Source organism: Plectrocnemia conspersa, unplaced genomic scaffold (genome assembly GCF_051122295.1).
Source record: "Plectrocnemia conspersa isolate PC_06_02 unplaced genomic scaffold, ASM5112229v1 ptg000007l, whole genome shotgun sequence".
NCBI classification, from domain to species: domain Eukaryota; kingdom Metazoa; phylum Arthropoda; class Insecta; order Trichoptera; family Polycentropodidae; genus Plectrocnemia; species Plectrocnemia conspersa.
The window spans coordinates 3,780,284-3,793,082 of NW_028277171.1; the positions used below are offsets into that span (position 1 = coordinate 3,780,284).

The 12,799-nt window shown below is 31.7% G+C and overlaps 1 protein-coding gene across 2 annotated transcripts in view; it reads right to left on the reverse strand.

Annotated features, from left to right (window-relative positions):
• Positions 1-12,799, reverse strand: part of Fur2 (furin-like protease 2) — a 92,896-nt gene that overhangs the window by 51,895 nt on the left and 28,202 nt on the right. For both annotated transcript variants that reach the window (XM_088188854.1, XM_088188855.1), the window contains exon 3: positions 6,514-6,648. In XM_088188854.1, coding sequence (XP_088044980.1) covers positions 6,514-6,621 — 108 coding nt within the window. In that variant the 5' untranslated portion in view covers positions 6,622-6,648. The remainder of the gene's footprint in view (positions 1-6,513; positions 6,649-12,799) is intronic.

The window sequence follows — 12,799 nt, forward strand, 5'->3', positions numbered from 1 at the left end:
ACCTAAACCCTTAACCATCAACCCCCTCGAAGGTCCCGGAGGTTTGTGTGGGCGCCAGGAGAAACTTTTCAAAAGCTTATTCGCAAAATCCGCGAGCGAATTATTCGTTTTATTTATTATTTCAACTTAGTCGAGTCTTTTAATGCCAATTTAATTCAGTTCTTAAATAAATTTGTAGGTAGAAAAGGTCTCGAAATAATTTGTTAAAAGTTTAGAGATTCTCTTAGGTATTACATGTGTTATCAAAAGTGATTTTGTTAATTTAAATATTAAATTTTTGTGAAATTAAAAAATAATGCTAAATATAAATACATTTCAATAATGCTTTTACATATATTAAATATATGTAAAAAAATTATTAGCTTTGCAATGAAGCGGCTAAAGTAGATATTAAATTCATATACTGGAAATGTAAAAAGCTATGCAAAAAGTATGTATAAGTCATGTTCCTTAATAATGATTTACAAAAAGATAAACGTAAATAAAGATAGCATTAATTCATTGAAAACTATCAAATTAAATCAAACGATTTTTTATATATTAATATTAAATACCTATTATTTTATTTTATTATCGTTATTATAGTGAGTAGTAACTTACTATAATAAATAAAAATTTGCTTGATCAACTAAAAAAGTCACGTTTTCTATGTAATATTCAATTTGTCATCTTGTTTGTCACATTTTTTCTTGACAAATGTCGGACCCGCTTTCTCTAATAAATGTCTGGAATAATTCCATCCCCAAGGGGAGAACAAGGATGCCACGAGGAAAATGTTGAGAATCGCAAAAGCGCAGATGTTCTTTGTGCGCTCGGACAAGCCGAGTTACAAGGCAACAGCAACAAAAAAAGAAAACAATTTTTCCGCTAGTAACGCTACACCGCAACCGTTCAGTAATGCAATATACGATAAAAGGAATTCCTTTTAATAACTTATAGTTGTCCCGTTAACGTTTTAAGAGATTGTCTTAAACCATAACCATTTTTTATTTAAATCTAGCGCCTGTAAATATCCTCCAGAGATTTATTTACGATATTTTTTTATTCTTTTCATAAGAATTAACTGCGAAATAATAAGAGAAACTGAAAAATATATTAACCAACTACTTCAAGTTGTAAAACTTATCTTCCAGCACTTTGATAGAAGAATGTTTAGAATAATTAAATTAAATGTTTTAGTAACTAAAGTTAAATAATTATACTTGTGTTTGAATCATAAAATCTTTAGACGAAAAACTTTTGTAATTCACAATATTTTCAAGTGACTTGAAAAAATTAAACTATATTAATCAATTTCAAGTATCTAACACTGACATAGGATAGATAGAAAGCTTTACTTTAAAGAAACTCAATGGTTATTATAAATAAACCTTGTTCCATTTAAGTGATATCTGATTATCTTTTTTTGTGCATGTATTAAATATTTATCGACTTTTTGGCTGATAATTTTCCGGAATTATCCACTTTTAACCCGCGGGTGGAAAATTTCTTTGTAGAGCCGAAAGAGCATAAGAAAAATTTGAGCGCAAAATTTTCTATCACTGGCGTTTTTTACATAACAATAATAATGAAACACTTTTAACGCTTCGTTGCTGCTTGAAAGGAAATTCAGGGTCAGACTTTGCAATCGACCAAAACAAGATTAAATTATATTTAATTATGTATTCATTGAAAAGAAACTTGAAGTGCTTTCTTTATGTACTATTGAGTTTTTGGATACATAAAATAAAAATGCATATTTAAGATTAGTCCTATAATTAACTAGATATAAATAAATCGTTTTGCTAGAAAAAAGCAATATACTGATATATGCATGATTCGCATTATATAGAGTATATGACTTATAGTCGGCGTGATATCCGTCGTCAAATTGATCCGAAAAGTCGACTGCAGGGATTTGGTCCCAAGATGACGGTCGTCTTTTTACACAAAAACCATTCGCCTCACGTCCACCAGATTTGTGAAGAAGGACGTGACCAACAAACGGATAACAATCGACGTGTTGTCGACATATCCTTCACATTACACCTCATTGAAGAGGGCGTCGTCGAATGGAATCGAGTTAAACAGCTTTACTTTATTATACCAGTATATTTTTAACAAAGGATGTATCCAAAATAAATGGAATTGTATTTCATAACGTGTAACATATAATATAATGTTTTTACTTGCAAAAATAACCAATTATACCAAAGACATGCGATGTGTCGTGACCGTCTTTGAGCATCGTGCTGAAACAAAATAAATTAGATATTCGTTTCGCTACAATTTCGGGAGTAAATGTACAACATAAAATAAAATATACGTGTCAATTTTAGTTAATTTTTTGATAATTTGTTGTGGAATATTATTATATATTATATAGTGCGGCAATGAGTAAAACATATAAATATTATTAAGAATGAGAAAAGGGAATTTTCTTAGAGGTATAGAAATTTAATTAAAGTCAAATCTGGGGCCGTATATCGACAATAACGCGGTGAATGTTGGCTTTCAAGCCGTTCATCGTCTCTGGTTTATCGGTGTAAAATAGCGACTTTACATAACCCCCCAGAAAATAATCCAAAGGTGTTAAATCATATGATCTTGGAAGGCAATTCACAATTCCATTACGCGAAATTTTGTGCTCATCAAATATTTCCTTCAATAAATTGATTGTGGTGCGCGCTGTGTGAAATGCCGTTACTTTCACAAAAAGTGACTTTTTGTGAAAGTAACGGCATCTTAAGAAAGGCATGTGGATTTTTTTCACTCCAAATGTGGCGATTTTGGTTATTAACGTAGTCATTCAAGCAAAAATGAGCCTCATCGCTGAATATTTTTTTTTGTGTATATAAGGATCTCGTTTTCAGCTCATTCACCGGCGAACGACGCACACGATGGTCAATCGGCTTTATTTATTACATAAGCTAGATCTTTTAAGCTAGTTAAGGACTCATTCGGGTCCTCCTTAATACTACGCTCCACAGCAGAAACAATTTCTTCGGTGCGCACTGTACGATGTCTCTGCGGATGCGTGTGGTGCGAAAACGATCCATGGTTATGCGAATAACTTGCTCTGATGGACGTTTATAGCGCACAGTAAGTTTCGCGAACGATTTTTGAAATAAATTTGCACAATTTGCAAGCATTGTTTTGGCCTAAGTCTATTTATGGTGAAATGGTAAACCAAACTGAGCACAAATCAGATATCAACTTAAAAATTGACTGTCGCTGACGTAGTAAAAAACAGGCTTTATAAATACAAAAAAAAATCTACAATAGTAATATATTGCCGAATTTCAATGATTGTATTATACAACATATATATCAAACAAATTAGATAAAACGATGTTGCAAAAAATATAAAATAGGGAAATGAGAGATTTTTAAATAAAATAGGCTTACTAGTTGTTGAAGTATGATGGAAAAATTGTAATAATTGGATATTCAAGCTATATTGATATTTAAGTTTGAGAATAATAATATACTTAAATATTTGATAAGAAATAAAGATGTACATAAATAAAAAGAGATAATTGAAGGAAAGATTGATAAAAGAAAATGAGTACGGCCAGAGGAAAAGTATACAAAGAAGTGAATTTAAATATTAATATTCCGAGGACCATCCGAAAAAATAAAAATGTAGTAAGTTACTTTAATTAAATATAAAAAAACACCTTTGTGTATTAAGAAATAAATTTTAATTTTAAATATATTTTTATATTTTGCTTAGGTTTACGTTATATTTTATATGCATGAAGGTTCAGTAATAAACCATCTTATTGTTTGTTATAATGATGTATGAAATACAGAATACTTTTTATTTTCTAGGGTATAAAATAATGTTACTTGAGCTTGCAAAAGTATCGTAAAACTGTAGCGATTTATATATATCACTAGTTAAGAGACACGGCACACGCGCGTCTGAAGTCATAGAAGTAGTGCCCGCGGACCTATCAGCCTTTGGAAAGTACGCCGTACCTCGGACTACTACTTCCATTGATGGACTTACGCTTCCATCACACTTAGGAAGAGTTAAGAATATGTTCATTTAGAATTATTCATTATTAAACAAACTTTATATTTTTAGCAAAATAGGTGCATATAGCAGAACGTGAATATTCATCGCAAGACTACAGCGTCTGACGCAACTCTATCCGTTCACTTTGAAAATTGTTTCTTGATCGCTCAAGTGGCCCACTTATAGTTCTCGGTCTTATAGCTCCTCTCCTCGGCACGTAATGGAGTTCCTCAGAGAACAACGGCGACAAACAACGCCCAGCCGACGACCGCTAATAACGAACGGGCGCCGGCAGCTGAAACTGACAGCGGGGATGGATATAATTCATTTTCTTTTGTATGCAGCCAACAAAACGGAGGCCAAAGCGCCAAGATGGGACCAAGAGGGGCGTCGGAGGGACCCAACAATGGCGCTTTTGCAGACGCGAAAAAAAACAACAGTTGAGCCGAGGAATATGTATTACAAGTCCTCCTCCTATTATTATCGTCGTCTTCGCTTCGAACACGTTATCTTTTGTGTTGAACACAATTGCGCCGGCAATTAGGCGAGAGCGACACATTTTTGAGCCGAGACAAAGGCGACACCTTCCAAGGATCGCTAGTGATTATTTTGAGTTATGACCGAGAATTTTGTTAATTGTTTTGTGGGATGTTCCCTTTAAATATTTTACTGCGAGCGATTGTATTGGATCGAATACAAAACACGGCTAGTTAAGCGTCACAATGGTTTTCTCAGTAGTAAAAAAAAGTATATTAGTGTGTCTTAAAAAGACTCGTTTTATTTACAAGTTGCATGTTTGTAAATAATTTGCTCAACGATTTTTAAATATGGCTAGTTAAATAAAATCTTAAAAACCCCAGTTTTAGCTATAAGCTACTTTATTTAACAATAAAGTACAGGAACTATATTATATGTTTTAAATTCAATAAAAAAATTATTCGTTTAAATGTAAAGATAACTTTCCGTACGATAAATATGCATACATTCTCTCGTACTTGTTTTAAATAGTTATGTACATATTTCAGTAGTTTAACAGCAAACAATTAAATCAGGCACCCACTTTATTAGCACTTCATCTAAAGTCAAAAACCATTATTATTTGCTTGTTTTGGAATTGAGCACTCTCCTCCTTAAATCAGTTCGTGGACCCTTTCGCTGAAAGCAACCGCCGATGTTTATATAAGCTCGTTCGTTTCCACAAACCACCTGCTACTATTTGCTTCGTTTTCGTGCTTTATAATTGTATTTATGTACAATAGAATTTATTTTAAAAACAGCCAGGACATTCAATTGCTAGCAATGATTTTATTTATTTGCTTTAATTACATTTATTATGTAAATATTTCATTAAAACGTTCCCATTGTAAAATTCAATAAACCTGAAACTGTGCCGTTCAAAATTAGCATTTTGAGTTTTAAAATAAATCGCTCAAATAATTAAGGGCCGGTAAACAAAATTTGGGTCTTGCCGAGAAAACACAATTCATCGCTATAACGTTGATTTACAAGAATAACTAATGTCAAAAACATATTTAAGAAGTACTTTGATTTTTAATAAAATATGTTGAAAATTATATTTTTTTATGTTTATGAGATGTGATCAAGAATACGGTGAATGAATTTTTATTACAGCAACTGCTAACGCTACATCCATTTAAAGTAAAAAATCCGATAGCCTGATCCGTTGAGATAGTCAGTGTCAAGTACGAATATGTTGTGAATAGTTACCCGGCTTCCAGAGCCGGAAGAGTGAGGTCGTGTTTACGGTGTCAATGAATTTCGAACAACGCGTTAACACTAAGTTTTGTTTTAAATTTGAAATAATAAAATCATTGTATGGCAATATTGCGATGACTCTGAAGACTGTTTACAAGCTATATGAAAGATTTAAAAGCGGAAATTAGTCGGTTGAAGACAAGCAAGGGTCGGGAGCCTTAAAAACTAAACGAAAACGTTCAAAAAAGTTGTTTCAAACAACAGAGCTTATCAAATAACTAAGCATCTTCTACAGGTCCAAAGAGGTGCAAAGCATTTTGACCGATAATTTGCAAATGAGACAAGTGAGTGCGGAATTTGCTCTCAGGCGAACAGAAGGAAAATCGTTTGTCAGTTTGCACGGAATTGAAGGATCGTCTTGATACAGATCTGGACTTCATGGTTAAATTATAATTGAGATGTCCTTGAGACAAAGATGCAGGGTTCTCTATGGAAAATAAGTGGCTCTCCTCGCTCTAAGAAGGTACGTTAGTCAAAGTTGAATCGCAACATCATGATAATTGTTTTTTTGATAGTATGGGCAGAGTTCAATTCAAGAAAACCCACTGTAAACTCTGAATATTACAAGGGCGTACTACAACGTTTACAAAACGATGTGCTATTTAAAAAGACCAGAAAATGTGTAATTGGGTTTCTCCTTCAACACGACAACGCGCCGTGCCACACCTCGTTTCTGATCCGCAGTAAAGTAAACATAACGGCAATAAAATAGGTATTAAATAAATTAAACTCACATAGTTCTGTGCTAAATCAGGATGGTTGGTCTGGATTCCATCATCGAGGATAGAAACGACGACGTTTTTTCCAGTATATCCTTTCTGCCAAGCAGGTCCAATGTTCATGTCCAGTCCATCCTTTGCGCCTCCGTTCTGTAAAGACAAATCAAATATAAAACACCAGTTAAATTCGAGCGAGCTCGACGCTAGTTTGCATTGCTGGAAGGGTCGTCTTTTACTTCAGAAGGCTTAAGCCTTCAGTTAATCGAAGAGCCTCAAAATCTGACTGGGGAGCAAAACCTTTAAGCCGCACTTAACCTTTCGGTAACATGACATGTTATGTTAAAATAATCCAGGGACTGATAAATTTATAAGGGCATCCGCACAACTAAAACCGAATTAATCTGAAGTTGACCCTCGTTAGGATTGAGAGTGAGAGAGAGATATGTAGATGGCCTTCGTTTCAATTAAGCCCTTGTTTTAATCCAGCAATTTTGCACGCAAGAAACTACCGACAAATTAATACGACAAATCGGAATTCAAGTATTTTCTCCATATTTTAAAATTTATTACAAACAGATTCAACTATAAATTTTAAAATTGTCATTAATATATTAAATAAAGGCGAAATAAAAAAATATTCAATAAACATCATAAATGCTTAGTCTAAAAAAAACTTTTTAGTCTCTTAACTGTATTAAATTTAAAATACATGTCATTTTTTGAAGATTATACATTTATAAAATAAACATGTAAATGTTAAATTCAATATTCCATAGCGCGCCATGAAATAAAACATCCTAGTGAAATTTACAGCGGATACGTACAAGGAAGTTTTAGAAAAATCCCCTAAGCTGGGAGCTTTACGGCAACCTTTGCTTCTACCTGTTGATAATGTAACTTTGACCCACGTTGAACATATTTTCCTTGTTGAATAAAATTCTACAAAATTGACTACCATAAGCACGTGTCCCGAGCAATACCTATATTTCACACTTGATCTTGTACATTAAAGCTGTTTCAACAATATCTGTGACGTAAATGATAGATCTATTCCAATCCAATCTGGAGGAGTGCCTCATAAATCTTACTCGTGTACCAATAGGGTCCAGCTAAGTACCATTTGTTACTATTTAGTTGCCTCTATTGTACACCTATATGAGATAGCGTATAAATTATGAAGATTACGTGGCAGCATTTCGAGAATTCCTTGATCATTAAATACAATTATAATCTATTATTATATGTATTTAATTAGATTTATATACTTTATAAAATTAAAGCTGTCAATAGATTTATATATTTATTTTAATTCAATTATTATTTTTAAACATGTTTTATGTTTACCATGTTGTTATTAGCTACAATTTAATAAAAATATAAAATCAAATGGTAGTGCTTTATTAAGAAAAAATAATTAAATCTTTTTACAATTTAGTAAAGGAAAGTCGGGAAACACCGGACAAGCATATGTTTAAATAGTTATGAAAAAAATTGTGTAAGCGCGTTCTTTCTATTAAATCGTAAACAAGCTTTCTATGGAATTTAAAAAAATATTTCTTCTTCCCTTAAATATTATGTATATTTCAACCACTTCAACCTATTTTTAAAACCATTTCGAATTAACGAAATAGAGGTCAAAAATCCCGAAATTGGATACAACTATGAAAGAGAGATCTCGTGACCAAAAAATTCGGTAATAATTGAAAATATTTCACGGACATAGCAGCACATTCCGTTTCTAGACGTTAATCACCCATAAGCAGTGCCGAAAAAACTAATTTTAGTTTCTAAAGAATGCTAGTTGGACAATACATTTGACCCAGCGCATAAAACTATTGTTTTTATACCCTTTAGTTACCGATCACTAAAGTTACTATTTGGACTATTTGAGACATTTATGGATCGTAATGAGAGCATCGCGAGAACACATAATGACCATCTAATTGGTTCTAGCGTAAACACAGCCGACAATAATACAACTCGACACGCCAGAAAAGAGTCTCCGATCTCGCCATATAGTGGTATTACATTTATATATATATACATATATGCGGTATTTTATATATGTATAAATATAAACTGTTACTAGCTTTTCCGACACCTATATGAGTATATGTTTTGTTCAATTGATTTCAAGGTCCAAGATCCAATATACGTATTTGGATTTTACAATATCTTTAATTTATGCATGATGATAATCTTGGTTTTTATTTAGTTAAAATAATGGACTAGGTTTTAATGTTTTTTTTATTCATTAAAGTAGTTTTAAAGGCGAGAGCAGAATTATATTTTATTTGTACCTGTGTACTTTTTAAGTCCAGAGTGAGTCTCTAAAAGGCCTGCCCATTAACTTTGACCAAAGCGAGCGTCGAAAGCGCGTCGGTGCCTGAGTGCAAAATTTGCATGGCGGCCTGATGTATGCAAAGTGCGTCTGATTGAACAATGAGTGCCAAACAAGCGTCCCGACGTCGAACGGCGCCAGTGGCGGTGGGTGAACGGGGTGAGAGTTCAGGTGGTCGCCACGTCCACCCATGTGAATTATGGTCGTCGGCCACTGCGGATGCTTCATTTGCATCTAAATGCATCTCCTTTCCTGGCTGTGTGCGCCATTACAGTTACCTACCAGTGGCTACCGCTCAGATTTATTCAACTTTGTACCACCGATTTTAATGCTGAGTCCGAAACACCTACATTTTATGAATTCAGTACGCGCCGCTCTTTGTTTTTGTTGTTATTGTAAATTGCTTTGCTACTTTGCTATATCATAAATTTGTAGAAATGCACATATTGCATTGTGTTGGTATAGCTGAAATTGTGCATTATTAAAATATACGAGAATATGCTTAAGCATGGGTATACAAAGAGCTCCAAATGCCATCAGAATATCTAAACAGCTATTGATTGTAATACTAAACCATTACGTTTAATGAATATACAATTATTTTTAGTTTAATATGATAAAATAATAATATATACCTTTAAACAATGTTCTAGGAGCTTATCTGTAAAAAAACTGTAATTCTATTAACGACTACTTTTCGTAACAAGAAAATGGTAAATGGCTGCTTATCGCTTTAAAAATACTAGCCACGCAATATTTTTATTTTTCTAGTTAGTAATTTCTGGGTGTTGGAAAGGGACTTGCTGGTAATGCACATCAAAAATTTGCCAAAACAGCATGCTGATCACGTATGTTTGATAAAGAAATATCAATGTTTGATAAAGAAACAATTATCAGTTATATATTAATAATATTAGAAAGGTTTATTATTTTTACCATAAGTGCGGTATGCAGTAAGTCAAAGAAAATCTATTAATAACAATTCAAGAAGATTCAAATAGACTTTAGCGCCCTTGATAAATAGTGCAAGAACATATGAAAAACCGTAAAAGTCTGAAGAGAAACTTTAAAGTAAAGTAAGCAATTAAATTGTAGAATTTTAATTGTAGGTAAAATGGCATATTATGGTAAAATTTCTTGCTGCGCCGCCAAATTCGTTTTATGTACAATTTTCTTTATTTATTTTTATCTAAACGTTTATAAAAAGATATCAAAAACAAGAAAATAAATTCATTAAAATTCAGTACAGGTTGCTACCTTATAAATATTTTCCAGCTTAAGATTAAAAAATAAAAATATAAATAAAACTAATGTTACTGAGAAACATTGAATAATTTATAAAAAATACAAAAACCTATAACAAACTCTAATATGAATACACTTTTTAACAATTATAATTATTTACTTTAACAGAATTTATATATATTTACTTTACTGGGGATTCGGAGCTACTGACAATTAAATTATCACCTCTGAAGTAAGAAATGTTAAAGCTTTTCATGTACATATCGAAATTTAAGTTTGATCTAGTCGTAGTCATCGGTTCTAAAGATTAGTAGGTTAGAAGTCTGCATCAGAAATAATTTTGTAAAAATTTTAATTCAATAGGAAAAAATCGGGCATTATATAATAACAGTAGTTACAGTATTAATTTTACTAAAACTAAAGATTATTTATCTTAAATATAAGCACAAGATGCCAAAACACATATTGATTTAAAGGTTTAAGACCACATATAACTGGTTTTAGGTATTTATTTAAATCTTCTAAAATAACACTAAATTCATTGTCTTTATCGCTTATCGTTTTTTTTCCATTTAAATTGTAACCAAAAGTTTTGTTTCTACAAATTGTAACGAACGTTTTATTACTATATATGTTTTATAAAAAAAATACCCATATCTCTTTATTTAAAAATTCATAAGAAAAATTTAATTTTTTTATATACGAATATAAATAAGTTAATAATCGGAAATGAAAATTAGAATTAAAAAAAAATGTACATGAGCTTAACTTTTTGTTTATAATAAGTTTATATTAAACTATATGATAATAATAATTTATTACATAATAGTAACATATCGTATGCCTATTACCAATATATCACCAGAAAAATGGCACTGCAGCTTTTGTAACATAAATGCATATAAGCGAGAGTATAATTTTTTTAAACATAAATCCATTATTAGGGTATTTAATAATTTTATATTCTAGATAAGAAATATTTAAAAAAGTAAGTTAACGTAACTTAATCTAAACTGATATTAAACATAAGACGTGGTAGGATGTCTCTTTATTAAATAAATAAAATCCTAACAAGATGACCGTCTGTTTCTTTCCCCAGTGTACCTATTTTACCCTTAAGGCACCGTGTCATTTATTAACTCGCTACCCCTATTCGTTTTTAATTAATTCACCCCCAAAAGCTTTGTCTTTATGTTCACTCTGAATGCTTATCCGGACTGGTGATTTTTTCAAGAGAACCTATGCGTTTTGAATAACAAACCGGGCTAAGAATGTATTGCCTCCATTCTCGGCCCGGAGTTTATTTTTCATCATTGGTAAATACGCGACCGAATCGCGTTTCTCAAATATTTCCATTTCCGTATTAAATTTCTCCCTCGTTCGTTCGCTCTCCGAGAGCTTTTGAAATATTTTAAAAGCTCCCACCGTATAATAATAATACGCGCCCCGTATAAAGCTTGTTATTGCCGACTATTTTGCGCAGAGGATATTATCGAATTAATAACATAAAATGTTTTATGCATGAGGCACTTCGATGGTTATTGAGAATTCGTTACGATTTTCATTTCATCCACTAAAGTGACCCTTTATGTAAAATAATTTGTACATGTTGCGTCAATAAAGACTGAAGAGAAAATCAATCAATAAACTCACCGCATCATGACCGCTTAAAAAATAGTATTAAATAAAATTTGGAAACTTTTTAAATGGCCTATATATGTAATTTATTAAGATACATTTTACTTTTGCTTGTTAATATTTATTTTTTATTTTTAACTAAGATATAATTTTTTTTGTATATTATATATAGAAACTGTGACTTGTGTGCTTTCATAAGTCAAACTTTGCAAACAAACTGAAAACTTTTCCTCATTAACGAGAGTTTAACTTACACAAAACATGGTGTAAAATAACTATTTGTTTCTCAATTATATATAATACATAAATAGCAGCAGGCGAATGAATATATTTTTGATTAAAAAATACTGTAACATTCAATGTTTAATTTTATTCTGTAACATGAAACTCGTGTAAATAAACCGTATCAAATTTCAATTTCGAACTATCACAGGTTGAAATGTTTTATTGACATGTACTGTGTGATGTGCGTTTTATTGATATACATATTTTTTATTTTCAGTTTACAAATACAGCGTGCGTTTGACGCGTATCATAGTGAGTCAATAATACAAACCAATTCAACATTTGAAAAGGGTGTAAGAAAAATATATAATATATACATACGCAAGCTTTATAGCTGCAAAGCAATGAATAAATCAATTCTTAACGGGTTTTTTTCGAGTACGTTGCGCAACACGGCATTGTAGAGCTCGTTGCGATAGCAATAACCCAATGAACTATATCGGCGAATATTTTAACTTTAATACACTTCTAAGGTATTTGAAAAGTTTGCGAAAAGCGAAATTTTGTGTGTTTTGCATTAGATTATGAGCGTGTATTAGCGATGATTTAAAAATTTATAAAATATTTTCATCTCCGCATTACCACCAAGACGAAGAAAAGAAAAAAAAACGTCGGTTATACATTTATCAGGGGATTGGTAAAGGTAAGTAGCAATTCTAACCTCACGTTTGTGGCCGTTAACCTTTTTTCTTGGCCTTAACTATCATATTTACAACTAGTTCTTACAAACTAACTTAGTATAAAATTAAATGTATGTGTATTAAAAATGTATGTTGAAAATAGGAAATAATA